This window comes from Typopeltis vanoorti, chromosome 24, assembly GCF_054136105.1.
Source record: "Typopeltis vanoorti isolate ZY-2024b chromosome 24, IOZ_Tvanoo_1.0, whole genome shotgun sequence".
NCBI lineage: Eukaryota > Metazoa > Arthropoda > Arachnida > Uropygi > Thelyphonidae > Typopeltis > Typopeltis vanoorti.
The window spans coordinates 45,057,925-45,071,980 of NC_143572.1; the positions used below are offsets into that span (position 1 = coordinate 45,057,925).

A 14,056-nucleotide genomic window follows, 5' to 3' on the forward strand; every position below is an offset into this window, starting at 1 on the left:
CGTTTACATCAAAACTCTTAAACAAACATGGTGACCTGGCCGCCGTTTTTTTCTTTATCGGTGCCATGTGTACGCTATCTTTTCTTAAAAATAATAATTAAAATAACAGAAAACACGCAAAAATTGCACAGACACACCAAGAAACAAAAAGCAAACAATAGTACTTAAAATTCTAGTAAAATATCTAATGTTAACACAAAATACTACTAATCTTGTCAGGAGCTCTCGACAAGCCGACGATCTAATCAGTGCGACACCGTATATTAAGGGAAGGGCCACTACCCAGACTACCACTTTGTTGTACCACTTTACTCCAGTCCTGAAGATACTTTCAGGCGCAAACTTTGTTTGCACACACTTAGATAAAGGATTAAACTAAATTTATTATAGTCTGACCAAGTAAAAAATAAACTTTCAACATCTTTCTCTAAATCCAGAGTAATTTAATAAAAAAGGTGGCACACTGTTTGGCAGCTCCTATAGGAGGAGATGACCTTGCTAATGCTTCTGCCTGGTATCTCGACTTGGGCCTGGCTCCCACTGAAGAGACCTCAATAAAGGTCGAAACTAGTCTGAGTAGTGGCCCTTCCCTTAATGCATAACATTATACATATCTGCAAGGAGATGTGTTTTGCATTATGGGAGATACTGAGATAGGAGTGATGTTATCTTGCTCCACCTTTGCAACGAGTTGCCCGGTGTTGTACCACCTTACCCCAGTCCTGAAGATACTTTCAGGCACAAATTTTGTTTGCTCACACTTGGATAAAGGATTAAACTAAATGTATTATAGTCTAACCAAGTGAAAAATAAACTTTCAACATTTTTCTCTAAATCCAGAGTAACCTAATAAAAAGGTGGCACACCATTTGGCAACTTCTATAGGTAGAGATGACCTTGCTAATGCTTCTGCCTGGTATCTCCACTTGGGCCTGGCTCCCACTGAAGAGACCTCAATAAAGGTTGAAATTAGTCTGGGAAGTAGCCCTTCCCTTAATGCACAACATTATAAAGGAGATGTGTTTTGCATTATGGGAGATACTGAAATAGGAGTGATGTTAGCTTGCTCCACCTTTGCAATGAGTTGCCCAGTGTTGTAATACCTTACCCCAGTCCTGAAGATACTTTCAGGCAAATTTTGTTTGCTCACACTTGGATAAAGGATTAAACTAAACTTATTATAGTCTAACCAAGTGAAAAATAAACTCTCAATAAACTAATCCTCTCTTATGTGTAATTAATTCAGCAAAGTTGAACAATTTCTATAGTGTAATATAATACAATATGAAAACATTTATGAATTAATGAGATCAGAGAACTTGTTTCCTATTGCTCTCACACATAACCCTGTAAACTATGTTTTGAGAGCGCAGTTAATAACATTAACTAAATTCCAGTAGCATGTGTTATTTTTTATTACAATAAATACTTAAAAAAAAATAATAATAACAACTCTGTATTCATTTTATTAGAAAAAGATTTATTAAACCAATGCATAAATTCCAGCAGCTTAAAGCATAAATTAAAACCTGACAATTTTTACAAAGAGCAATAAAACAATATGCAATATATAAATCATACTAGCAAATTTTTCTCAAAACAACATTTTATAATACAAAACTTTGTTAATTGTAAATAAATAAATATATATCAGAACAAACTTTGCAACAGAGATCACTAACCATCACCTCATGAGCACAGCAGAAATAGCAGAGATAAATCCTGGCATTTCTTTTGGAAAACTTGCATTGCTGAATATTGTCACGGATTATTTATTATTGAGCACCATTTTTAAATCCATATTGACGATAGCATTTAGTAATCTAAACTATACATCTATAACATAAATGGCATTTTTCATATGTTGTGGCAAATATATTTGGATAATACTTTAAAACATGAGCAATTCATCCAGTTTGGAAAACATTCATATGTGGCAAAACATTTCATGTTTAGCTATTTTGGGCAGGTTAGAATTTGTTATACACACTAGTCAACAAGCAGAAGAAAAAAACAGCAATGTTTAAAAATATCTACTTAAAAATATTAAACTAATTTAAAACTGCCCACAAAAAAAATAATAATTTAAAAAAATAATAAAATTGTGCATTGTTCTGTTGCTATTTTACAATTTAAAGCATTCACTTCTTAGCGATTTCTGCCAGATATATATATATATATAAAAATCAAGAACAGTATTGAACATCATGTAGCATACTATGACTTAGAATATCTGATGCATTTATGGCACAAACAGGGTATATTAAGACACATGAGGAACAATGTCACAAAACAATGTCTCAATCTGTAGGGACTTTAATTGGGAGTATTCAAATATTTTGTGCCAAAACCTTAAAGAAATGCAATGCTGATAATATATATTTTCTAGCATTATTCACCTATAGGTGGCATAATATTCCATAAATTATTTTTTAATCATATAATAATCAAGAACTAGAATTTTGTTTCTACATAATATAAGCTAAATATTTCAAAAACATAAACTGTTCCTAATAGATTTTTTTTCCTTTTTATTTTTGATAATTACATTAAGTATTTGTTAAAAATGTAGCTCATTTGTTCATAATGATAAAAACAAATGTTTCTGGCATGGTCTCACTTTGCACATCGCACAGCCAGATTCTCCAACCTTTTTTTTTTTTTTTTGTGGAAAATATCAAACATTTTAACAGTCTTCTGAATGAAATAACATAACACAAAACATGTATATACATATATATATATATATATATCTACAAAAGATATTCACATAAATTTGTATGAATCATAACAGTACCCAATATATGGGTTTCAGGAACATTACAATGACTAATCTTATTCACAGAAATAACCTGCACAACATATTCTGGTCCTGAAAGGTTGTATAGAGAAAAGAGAGGGAATGGGAAGAGAAAGGAAAGAGGGATAAGGAGGGAGAGAGAGAGAGAGAGAGAGAGAGAGAGAAAATGATGGCTATAACAGTTTACTTCACAACAACCACTTTCTCTATTCAGCATTCAGAAGGAATGTTAAATAATACTATTTGAAGTGGTTCATATACAAAAGTTAAACTATGGACCTCCAGGTCAAAAAATGCAAACTGACCTGTATTGCTTGGTTAACTACCTTAACCACCATCTAAATCTGGTAGATTAAAGAGTTTGGGAAGGGGGCCATTTTGGCACTAGATTTTGGTTACTGTGTTAAGTGCACCACATGAAAAACAATGAAGCACACCACACTCCTTGTAAAAACATATCATGCTTCATATGGAGTTCTGAAGTCTATCTTACAAAGCATGCCTATCCACATATTCACTATCACATATTTCCTATGCATAAATGAAAGGTTATTTCTTCTTTAATGCTTTTTCAGCTTTTTTCTGTTGCTTTTCTCGTGCTTTCTGTTCCTTCTCATGAGCTTTTCTTTCTTTTTCTATCTGTGTTTTCATTTCTTTGATTTTTTTCTTTATAAGTGACCTGTCACCACTATTAGTTACACCTAATACCTGTTGAGGAAAGCAAATATGTAAATAAATTTCAATTTATAAAACATGCGACACATCCAGAAACATGTTATCTATACCAAAAATTCAACCTGATTTTAATTCTATGCCAACTAGACATTATTATTATTATGTTCACAAGTCAATAACATACGTCACTATCACTGATCTGAATAAGTTCTTATGTGACTTCATCTTACATTTATGTATAAAATCAAATAGCTTATTATAGCCAATAGCTTTCATAAACCTACTTTTTAATGGAATAGGATAGTTAGTTCTGTCTTGGTCTATTATATAGCATTTGTCAACAGCATTTGTTCTCCAACTGGTTTGATTTTTCTTGAGAAAGGGAGAGTCACCAACTCAGATGCAACTGGCTAGCTTACCTTTGGTTATAAATGTTCCCTGTGTCCTAGATGGAATTTGAACTCAAGACTTTCCAAACAAAATGCACTTGTCATTTTGACTGCACTACAAAGATATACTATATAATACAGAATCTCTTGCCATACAATCATTGATTAGGTTTTTGCAAATCTTGTAGAGAGGCTATCAGAGAAAAGTGCAAAACCATTTACACTCGCTTAATCCAAAAACCTTAATAAGATTTTTGGTACTGAACTGGTTCACACCATTAACCATGTTGTCCAGATGAGGAACCTACCAACAATTTTGGTAAGGCAGACAGATAATAGCAATTATCTTAGAAATTTCATTGCTATCAGTAATCACATGTAGCACTGCTGAAATGTACTTGATCTACAATGACATTCTAAATTCTGGCTCTTTTATTTTTTTTTTATCTTCCAGTTTTTGATCAATGACTCAGCAAACTTGATAAAATTTTTTATTTGTCTGTGTGTGTGTGTGTGTGTATGCTTAGTATGTAAAGTGTGTAAGTTTCAAATTACAATATTTTATTTATTTTTTTAAACATGGTACATGGCTCTGATGTGTGATGACATCCTTGATTGTCACAATTCATTGTAATTATAACAGCCAAAACTGTGATTATCCTGGTTAGGCAATGGTATCTTCTGAATGAATGGCTATCATTCTCTTTAAAATGTTACAAGATTAAACCTAATTTTAGAAGGCACAAAGGTTACTTCTGTGTCCTATTAAAATTAGGCATAAAATTCACTTTTACCAACATCAAACTTCTGTGGTTTGTATTATCCATTGCAGTAATTCTGGCATAACTATAAAACTCATCTCATCTCATCCGATTGGTAACGGGTTGAGTGCACTAAGAAGAAAGATTCTTCACTTATCATGATCTTTAGCCATCTCAATCATGACTCTATAGCTGGGTAGATGTGAATGTTCTTTCAGCAACTTTATCCAAGTACTTCTTGGTCTGCCTCTAGGTCTTTTTCTTCCGATATATCCATTCAGAGCTAAATATAGGAGTCTATGAGTGGCCATTCTCTGAATATGACCAAACCACCTCAGTTGATGCTTAATGATCGTGTCTATTATATTATCTGGGAAGTATAAATCTGTTCTGACTTGATCATTAGTCTTGTGTTGCATCCAGTGGGTGTTATTAATTTTTCTGAGGCATTTCATTTCAAATCAAATGAAGTTTCTTGATTGGTTGTTGAGTTAATCTCCAGGCTTCTGAAGCATAAGTAGCCGTTGGGATTTTTTTTATTTTTCCATTTTTGTTTAGTTTATTCATGTACTATAAAACTATCAAGTAAATTTTTTTTAATTATTCTACTACACACTACTATGGCATACTTCATAAAGATGTTTTTTATCACAAATAAAGATATTTTTTATCACAACATATAATGATAAAAAATAAATATTTATTAATTTATTAGCTGATATTTTGCTGGTTATATCCAGCCAAGAACAGTTTGTTAGTACATGAAACAATAATTTGGTATAAGAGTGGGACTAGTGGGCAAAGTTCACAAACAAGGTATATCCCTATGCCCAACTGTGAATAGGTATAAACAGTCTCACATACAAACTTGCTCAACATTTAGCTAAATTACTACTCCCCACCCCCCAACAAATAATTCTTCCTCCTTTGTTAAAAATTCTGTTCTAAAACAGTATATTAGAAAACCAAATCTTAAAAATGTTCAGGCATAATGATTTGTTTTGATATTACTTCATTATTTACCAATGTACCATTAATGAAATACTTGATTTGCAAAGGATGTTTTTGCACCAATATATATGAATTATTTAAATTTATAGTACATACACTAAACACGCAGCTTCCTGATGCTCATTATCTTTTTCTGTTCATAGAAAATCCACACATACAGGGAGATATTTGCACAAACGTTCATACCATCATCTAGCTCAACAGCATGGTATCCTAAAAACACTAAAAAACCAGAGCTATCTGTTCCAATGATAATGCTCTTACCACTGAACTCACTTACTTGCATCACACTTTCTTAGCCAATGGCTATAATCCCCATAGAATAGAAAAAATACTAAATGTCCCCTGGAAATCCATTCCATTGTCTATTACACAAGACTACAGCAAAACTGTTACCATCCCATATATTCAAGGTACATCTGAAAAGATATCTAGAGTGCTTAATAAATATCAGCTACACACACCATATTTAAACCATATGTCAAATTGGCAACTCTCATCTGTTCACATAAGAACAGATGCTCTTCTTTATCACATCCAGGAGTTTATGAAGTGCTCTGTTCTTGTGACCTGGCTTACTATGGACATCTGTCAGCAGTTCTTCTAAAGTCCAATTAAGACTTTAGTTCCTTGTGTTGACCGTTACAATTTTTTTTTTAAGCTGGTCTCACAGTTATACCAAACTGTTATTGTTTCATGTACTGTGACAAACACTGTTCTTGTGCTGTGAAGATGCTGGATATGATACCAGTGAAATATCAGCTAATAAGTTAATAAATATTTATTTTCTTAACATTGTGTTGTGAATCAATACCGTTAAATAAACTAGCATGTACTGCCAACACATAAGCCTTTCTACTCGTTAAAGATATTTTTACTTTGAAAACACATAATAGCAGAATGATTTTTAATATATAAACTGACATTGATAGAAATCATTGTTAAAATGACAGAGCAAATTGTGTTGATGTTAAACATGTGCTTCACTGATGATCTGTGCTGATGTCTATCATAACCTAATTCTAAGTATTTTAGGTCCTTTATGTAGGCTGACCACATCTTCTGGTTTAAGATAAGGCTCAGAGTTTTATTACTGTGTTGGATATTGTGTCATTTCAGAAAATTCTTTAAACTTGTGAATTGCATGCATTATATTACATGCAATATACAACTTTCTTGTCAGATCCCAAATCTCTTGATGTTTTCATTAGTAGTAGCATGAAAAGCCAGACCTGATTTATGAGCTTTGCTTTTCTCCCATGTTTTTGATATGTTCTTTCACGTGAACAGCTTAAAGCCTAAAATCTGTTACAAAGTGAAAACTGAAGAAGAAAAAAAAAAAAAAGCATTCTTAAAATTCAACACTGGCAGATATTTGCATGGCACTTCTCACCATCACTATCCAGCCCAGAAGTGAAGTGTCATAAATGCTCAACTTTTATGTAACAACAACAAAAAGGGACAATAAAGGATTTCTTCACAGAAGTACTTGTACCAAATGGCTACAATATAAAAATTATCAATATTTTACAAAAACCACCAGACATCCAGCACTATGGATACTGAAACATGCAATGCAACCGCAATCAATACAGCCATACTTGTTGAGGTTTGGAGTATGTTTCAAGGCTTCTGTTGATTCCAGGAACAACCTCTCTGACTTGTAAAAGCTTCTGTGCAGCACTTCACAGACTCCTGGAAGTGCCCTGTTCATGTCATTGAGCCACTATGGACAGACAGGAAGAACTGTGGACATCTGCCTCAGTGAACACAAAAAATATATTCGGCACCTTCGCTATGGCAAGTCTGGTCTTGCAGACCACGCTTTGGATACCCCCACACACAGGATCAGCTGCACAGAAGCTTTTACAAGTCAGAGAGGTTGTTCCTGGAATCAACAGAAGCCTTGAAACATACTCCAAACCTCAACAAGTATGGCTGTATAAATCTACCAAAGATTTGGGAGACAGTCATCCTAAGACCAAATTAATACCTGCTTTTTTTTTCTCTCTTTTTTTTTTTCCAACTTAAATGGCACCTAATTAGGACTTTAGTCGTTGTGTTACACACTACAATTACTCATACTAGTCCCACTGTTACACCGGATTGTGGTTGTCTCGCTACTGTAACAAACTTTGTGTGCTCTGAAGATGCTGGATAGAATACCAGCGAAATATTAGCAATTAAGTCAATAAATAGTTATTTTCTTATCAATTTGTGTTTGCATCTATATTAAAATCCAATCAACATGTGCGACGAATACATAAGCCTTTCCACACAGTATGCAATACAACTATTAAGGTGCAATTACTTAACATACATCAAAACTATCACCGATAAAATAGCTAGTGTATTCAAACAGTATGACTTTACACCTACAACAAAACATCTCCATAATGCTTAGGTATCCCAACAAGTTCTTTGCCTCTAAAAGGCTAGGCGTTTATAAAATATTCTGTGTATGTAGCATCTGTTGCTTCAAGTAGGACATTCAGGAGAACTTTGCATGAAAGAACATATCAAGACAGAGAAATAAAAAAGAGCTCAAAAATCAGGCCTGGCTGCTAGATGAAAAGCATCTACTCATGATCTGAGAAACGACAAGAATGCTGTGTACTGAATTTAACAACTATATTCACAAATTTTAAAGAAGCCTCTATAATGACACGATGTCCAACACACATTGTAATATAAAATCAAACCTTATCCTAAAACAGCTATGGTCAGCCTAAGATATTCAGAACTAAATACAGTACAAATCAACAATGAACTTGAATGACATCTCAACCCAATATACAGTATTCACTTTATGTATTAAAAATCATTCTACTACAATATGTTTTCCAATTAAAAAATATCCTTATTCCTGATTAAGTATATAAGAATAATTTATAAAACAGTAGAATATTTTTTTAAAAAAACTTAATTTTCTTGTGGTTATACTGGATTGATTGCAAATTCACTTTTTCTTTACTGCATAAAAAAATCTTTCTTTACAGTGTATAAAAAAAGGTGTCTTCCATAAAAATGTTATGTGAAACTAACTGAACCTAATGGCAATGGCGTATGGATCACAGAAGTAGATAATCACTTCTGTAATTCATACATCGTGTAATTTGTGAAACAAGATACTGATAATTTTATATAGTAATATGAAGAGGATATTATGGATCCAATATCATTTAATAGCCAAATATAAAAAGAAACTTAAAAAAGTTTCAAAAATTTACCAGAATCTTATTATGTCACTTTGAGCAAATAGGTAGATATGAAAATAAGTGAAAGTAGATGTCTAAATTGGTGTCAAGACCACTTCAGTTGATTTATCCAAATTCTATTAGATGTTTATGTTGTCTGTTTTCAAGAATGATAGCATTAGAGATGTGGTCTTGCTATGTATATCCTAATATTGATAAGAAGCATGTAAGAAGTTTTTTTCACTTGGTGGTTACAAAGTAAATTATACTTACCAGGAAATTATATTCTTGTCTAATCCTATACCCAAGTGTAAGCAAACAAAGCTTGCACACGAAGTATCTTTATAACTAGACTAATTGTGTATACAGGCTGTTGATTTCACATCAACTGCCTCAGTGTCCCATAATGCAAGGCACACTTCTTCACATCTGAAATATTTGTCCAAAAGGAAGTTGTTTTGCATTATGAGATATTGAGACAATTGATGTGAGGTCAACAACTTCTATGTGGTTTTTTATTTTTTTTAATGTTGAGCTCATACACGAGATGTTGGTTGATCAACTTTCTTCTTCTTTAATGGTATCTTTTAATCTTTTTTTAGGTTTTCCATTTCTTCTCTTATGGTTTGGTTTCCAACTATAGACTGTTTTATTATTCTATGTTCACATCTTCCCTCCACATGTTCAATCCATTTTATTCTTCAGGTTGATACCCAATTGTTTATTGCTTGTATTTCACACTGTTTTCTTATATCTATATTTTTTATTTTATCTAGTCTAGTTTTATTTACTATTTTTCTTAATATATTCATTTCACCTGTGTTTAACATTTTTCTTGTTTTCCTAATGTCTGGTCTTGTTTCTGCATCATATGTCATAATAAGCCTGATTACTGCTTTATAAATTCTAGTTTATGTTTCTACTCTAAGATGCCCATATTGTTTCATTCAAGCATCCTGATATTCTTGTAGCTTTTGCAACTTGTGCTCTGACTTCTAGATGTAGTCCTCCTTCCCAGATCAATTGTATACCTAAATAACTGTAATTTGTTCGATAACAGTACTCTCCAATTCTAATTTGCATCTTTGTGGCTCGTATGATATTGGCATACATTTTGTTTTAGTTTTTGATATCTTCATATAATTTTGCTGCTTTATTAAATGTATGCAGTAATATTTGTAACTGAGTTTCATTTTCTGCAATTAATAGTACATCAATCTGCATAACATGCTGGCCTGGTTGGCCAAGTATGCCTGCTCTCCAGCCAAAAGGCTGCAGGTTCAAATCCGGCACAGGCATGGATATTTGTGATTGTCTGTGAAAATACTAGTGGTGGTGGACAGTAGATGGCATTCACATAGATGATGTGGTTGGTGAGTTACAGGTGGATGAGGTTAAGTGATGGACTCATAGAGTAGGTGCCTTCCCTCGATGAGACTTGAACTCCCTGGAGGTATCAAATAATAATAACATATGATTCTTATTATTCTGTTATTTATTTTCACTCCTGTATTTTGTATTTTATTAACTTTTTGTATTATTTCATCCATTATTATATTGAATATAATAGCCGGCCTGGTTTTCGACTGGTCAGCATATCCGCTCTCCAGCCAAAAGGCTGCGGGTTTGAATCCTGCCATGGGCATGGATGTTTGTGATTGTCTGTGAAAATACTAGTGATGATGAGCGATAGATGGCATTGGTGTAGATGATGCTAGTTGCAGTTCACTAGTTGGTGAATTCAGTAGTGGAGACAGTTCTAGAGTAGGTGCCCTCCCTCGATGAGTCTTTGGACTTCCTTGAGGTGTTACGTAATAATAATAATATTGCTGGGCTTAAAAAGTCTCCTTGTCTAATGCCATTACTAATTTGTATCTCTTTACTTATTTTCGGTTGTGTTTTTATTATACAGCTATTATTATCATATATTTCTTTGATTATTTGTATTATGTTTTCTGATACTTTTCTTCTCTGCAATATTTCTATTACATCCTGAATTGTTGATCAACCTATAGTACATTAGTACTGTATATGGGTAGTGGGTTGGGAAAGGAGAAACTTGTTTACATTTGATTAAAAATGTCTGTATATTGTATTCTTGGGAAGCACACATCAGGGGAAAGACTGTTCCTCAATACGGCAGTAGCAGAGATGGAGGAGGAGGAAAAGAAATTTGTTCTGTGGGTTTCAAGGTGTACTTTGAAGGGATGTTGGGCAGCAGCTGCAAATGTTCCAACAGGCTTAGTACTGTGTGAGGGAATTATTGATGTTATTTCAGATGAAAATTTGCCATGGAAATATTTATAGAATACATAAATTACAGAAAGCAAACATCTGTGTGAAAGTGGGAGGAGTGAGTTGGTAAGCGATGGATCATTAATTAATTTAATTGATCTCCTCTGTAATGAGTCAAATATTTTGAGGGAGATCTTAGGAGTCCCCACTCCAAATGTGAGAGCAGTATTCGATAGCTGGGCAGATTTGTGATTTGTATAAGGTTAGGGTGAAGATATTTCAAGGTATTTCCAAGAAGAAATATCTAATCTTGTCTGGAAATCTGAGTGTTATCAAAAATAATACTGGAAGAAAATGGTTCTTTTTTTTGTGAGAGATAAGACAGAACTGGGTTTTTACTAGCAATGAAATTGATGAGGTTATCTCAGCCCCATTGGAGGATGGCTTGGAGATCAGAACTGAGGGCAGTGGAGGTTGATGTTCTGTAGGTTGAGGTGAGTGTTGCATAGAGTAAGATTTATCAAATGAAAGGAAAGGAAAGAGTGCAATGTGCTGTCATCTGCAAAACTGTGTATTTATATATAAGTAATCTAGCTGTAAAGATACTTCACATGCAAACTTTGTATTTTTACACTTGGGTATAGAATTAAACAAAAAATATAATTTCTTGACAAGTATAATTTTATGAAAAGCATGTTATCCTAAAGCCTACTGATGATATTAATCACCGAGTAAGTAGCTGATATTTCATGCATCAGTTAAGCTTTTATGAAGCTAAAGGACTTTGTAGGTTTTCTTTTCACAACAACATCATAGTATTGATAATAAGAACCAAGGTATTGGAAATCCTGTGCCTCATCAAGAATGCTGTCATTTATATAGCAAAATGGAGGATATTATGGATCCAAACTACATTTAATAGCCAAATATAAAAAACAAACAAAAAAATAAAAATTTGAAAATTTACAAAGAGCTTATGAGAATATAACCTTTGGTGCTGGAGTTATTCTGGTATGCGCTACTTAAAAGACACAAGCTTTGCCCAGGAGCCATTATATGTCCATAATTTATTAGTGCTTAAATTAGGTTTCACTGGCCTAATAGCTGTTTGAAACTGGTCGTTTTTCATCAGAGACCAGGCAGAAACCAAGAGAGCAAAAACTCTCTCGACATAGTAATCCTAAGTCAGAAAGTTAAATTCATAAGTGAACTCTCAGTAGGTGCATATATAAATTACTAAAATATAATAAAATGCACAAAATGTTGTAAGGAAATTTCTCTAATTCTCCCATTCAGTTTTACTGAATAGATAGGTACCATGAAAGCTCTACTCCAATCATTCTGGAATGGACACACACACACACACACACACACACACACACACACACACACACACACACACACACACACACACACACACACACACACACACACAACTAACTGCATTCCTTTTAAATGTTTTCTGGCTATTCTATCACTTTTGTGCTTCATTTAATGATCATTCAAAGTAATTACTCCAGACTATCTTCATCATCAGTTTTCTTGTCTCCTTTATCACTTCTAATGCCTCAAATTTTTCAATAGCTTCCAAAACATTTTGCAATCTTCCTGATATTTATTATCTATATTCTTACAAGAGTTTTCCCATGTCTTCTGTTTAGCTGCTTTTACACAATGCTTTGATTTCTTACATTTTCCTCTGTATTCTTCAGAGCACATGCTAACTTACTTGCTAGCAACTTTTAATACACGTTTTCTGCTTTTCCTTGAGTGCTTCATTCACTTCCTGAGTCTGCCATGGGCAGACAAACTCATCACATGCTTCTCTAACTGAATCAATTAATGTTTTCTTCATGATCTGTCTGCGAATTTCCAAGGTTTGCTTCTTGTTTTGAAACTCTTTCACTTTTTCTTCAACATCTGTATATTTGAGTCTGCAGTTCACCTCTGAAAGCTGCTTGACTCTGATTCTTTTTAAAACTCTCTTGAACACTTTTCTTTTCAATGTGATATTCAAATTTTATCCTGCTGAAAAGTAAATTGTAATCACTTCTTCTTTCAAACATCCTGTATACTCTCGTATCCTAAACAAGCATAAAAGATATCACTGTGAACATTAACACAGTTTTAATGAACTTTTCTTATTTCTTGTGTCTTCTTTCCATACGGATTTGTGCACATCTTTATGTTGGAACATAGTATTAGTAATGGCTAATCCATGTCCTGAAATGAAATTCAGCAGTTACTTATCATTATTATTAGCTTGCCCTTTTCTCCAAATTTCCCCTAAACATTTCTGCACATCTGTTATTCCTTTCTTACTTTTCTGTTAAGATCTCTGACAAGGACTTAGTTTTCCTTTGTGTCAGCTAGCTTCTCTAATGATCTTAAGAATTTTTTCACTTCTTCCTTAGTAGGACCTTTGGTGAGATCATAGGTACAAATATATTGACATAATTGGCTTCGTTGATGCCAATTATGTCAATCAAAATTTATCATCATTATATCTACTTTGGATTTTAAAGGGTACTAAAAACACTTACTTTCAACTTGCTGCTGTCAATTTGTAACAGATGGTTTCCTGAAACATCATTTTCCTGAAACTGGCGAGTATATCTTTCTAAACCAAGAGCCATAAGCCACTGGCCAACTTGGACTGTTGTCCATAAATGTACTGGTCTACCTTGCCAGTGCTGTGGACGCCTTTCCCTACTGCTACTACGCCTTTCCTAAAAAATAAGAGAATACCATTAAAACCTGAGAAAATGTGAGTTAATCTTTCCAAAATTTATTCCTCAAACTGGTGTTGATATAAGCAGCTCATTCTTACAGGTTTCAAAAAAATATATATAAATGAGACATACTAATTGCGAAGGTTCTAATTCTGAAGCCATTTTATAAATGGCAAAAGACAATAAACTTCAAAAATTAAATGAATTTTTTTATCTTTAAGTGCATTACAAAATGCACATACATTCATTAATAGAT

General features: G+C 33.3%; 1 protein-coding gene across 1 annotated transcript in view; it reads right to left on the reverse strand.

The window, feature by feature from the left end:
• Nucleotides 1-1,459: 1,459 nt before the first annotated feature.
• The window catches only part of LOC150093146 (uncharacterized), a 339,961-nt gene continuing 327,364 nt past the window's right edge, over nt 1,460-14,056 (reverse strand). The window contains exons 21-22 of the mRNA XM_090414162.1: nt 13,612-13,797; nt 1,460-3,508 (exon numbers count right to left, since the gene is read on the reverse strand). Coding sequence (XP_090270288.1) covers nt 3,350-3,508; nt 13,612-13,797 — 345 coding nt within the window. The 3' untranslated portion in view covers nt 1,460-3,349. The remainder of the gene's footprint in view (nt 3,509-13,611; nt 13,798-14,056) is intronic.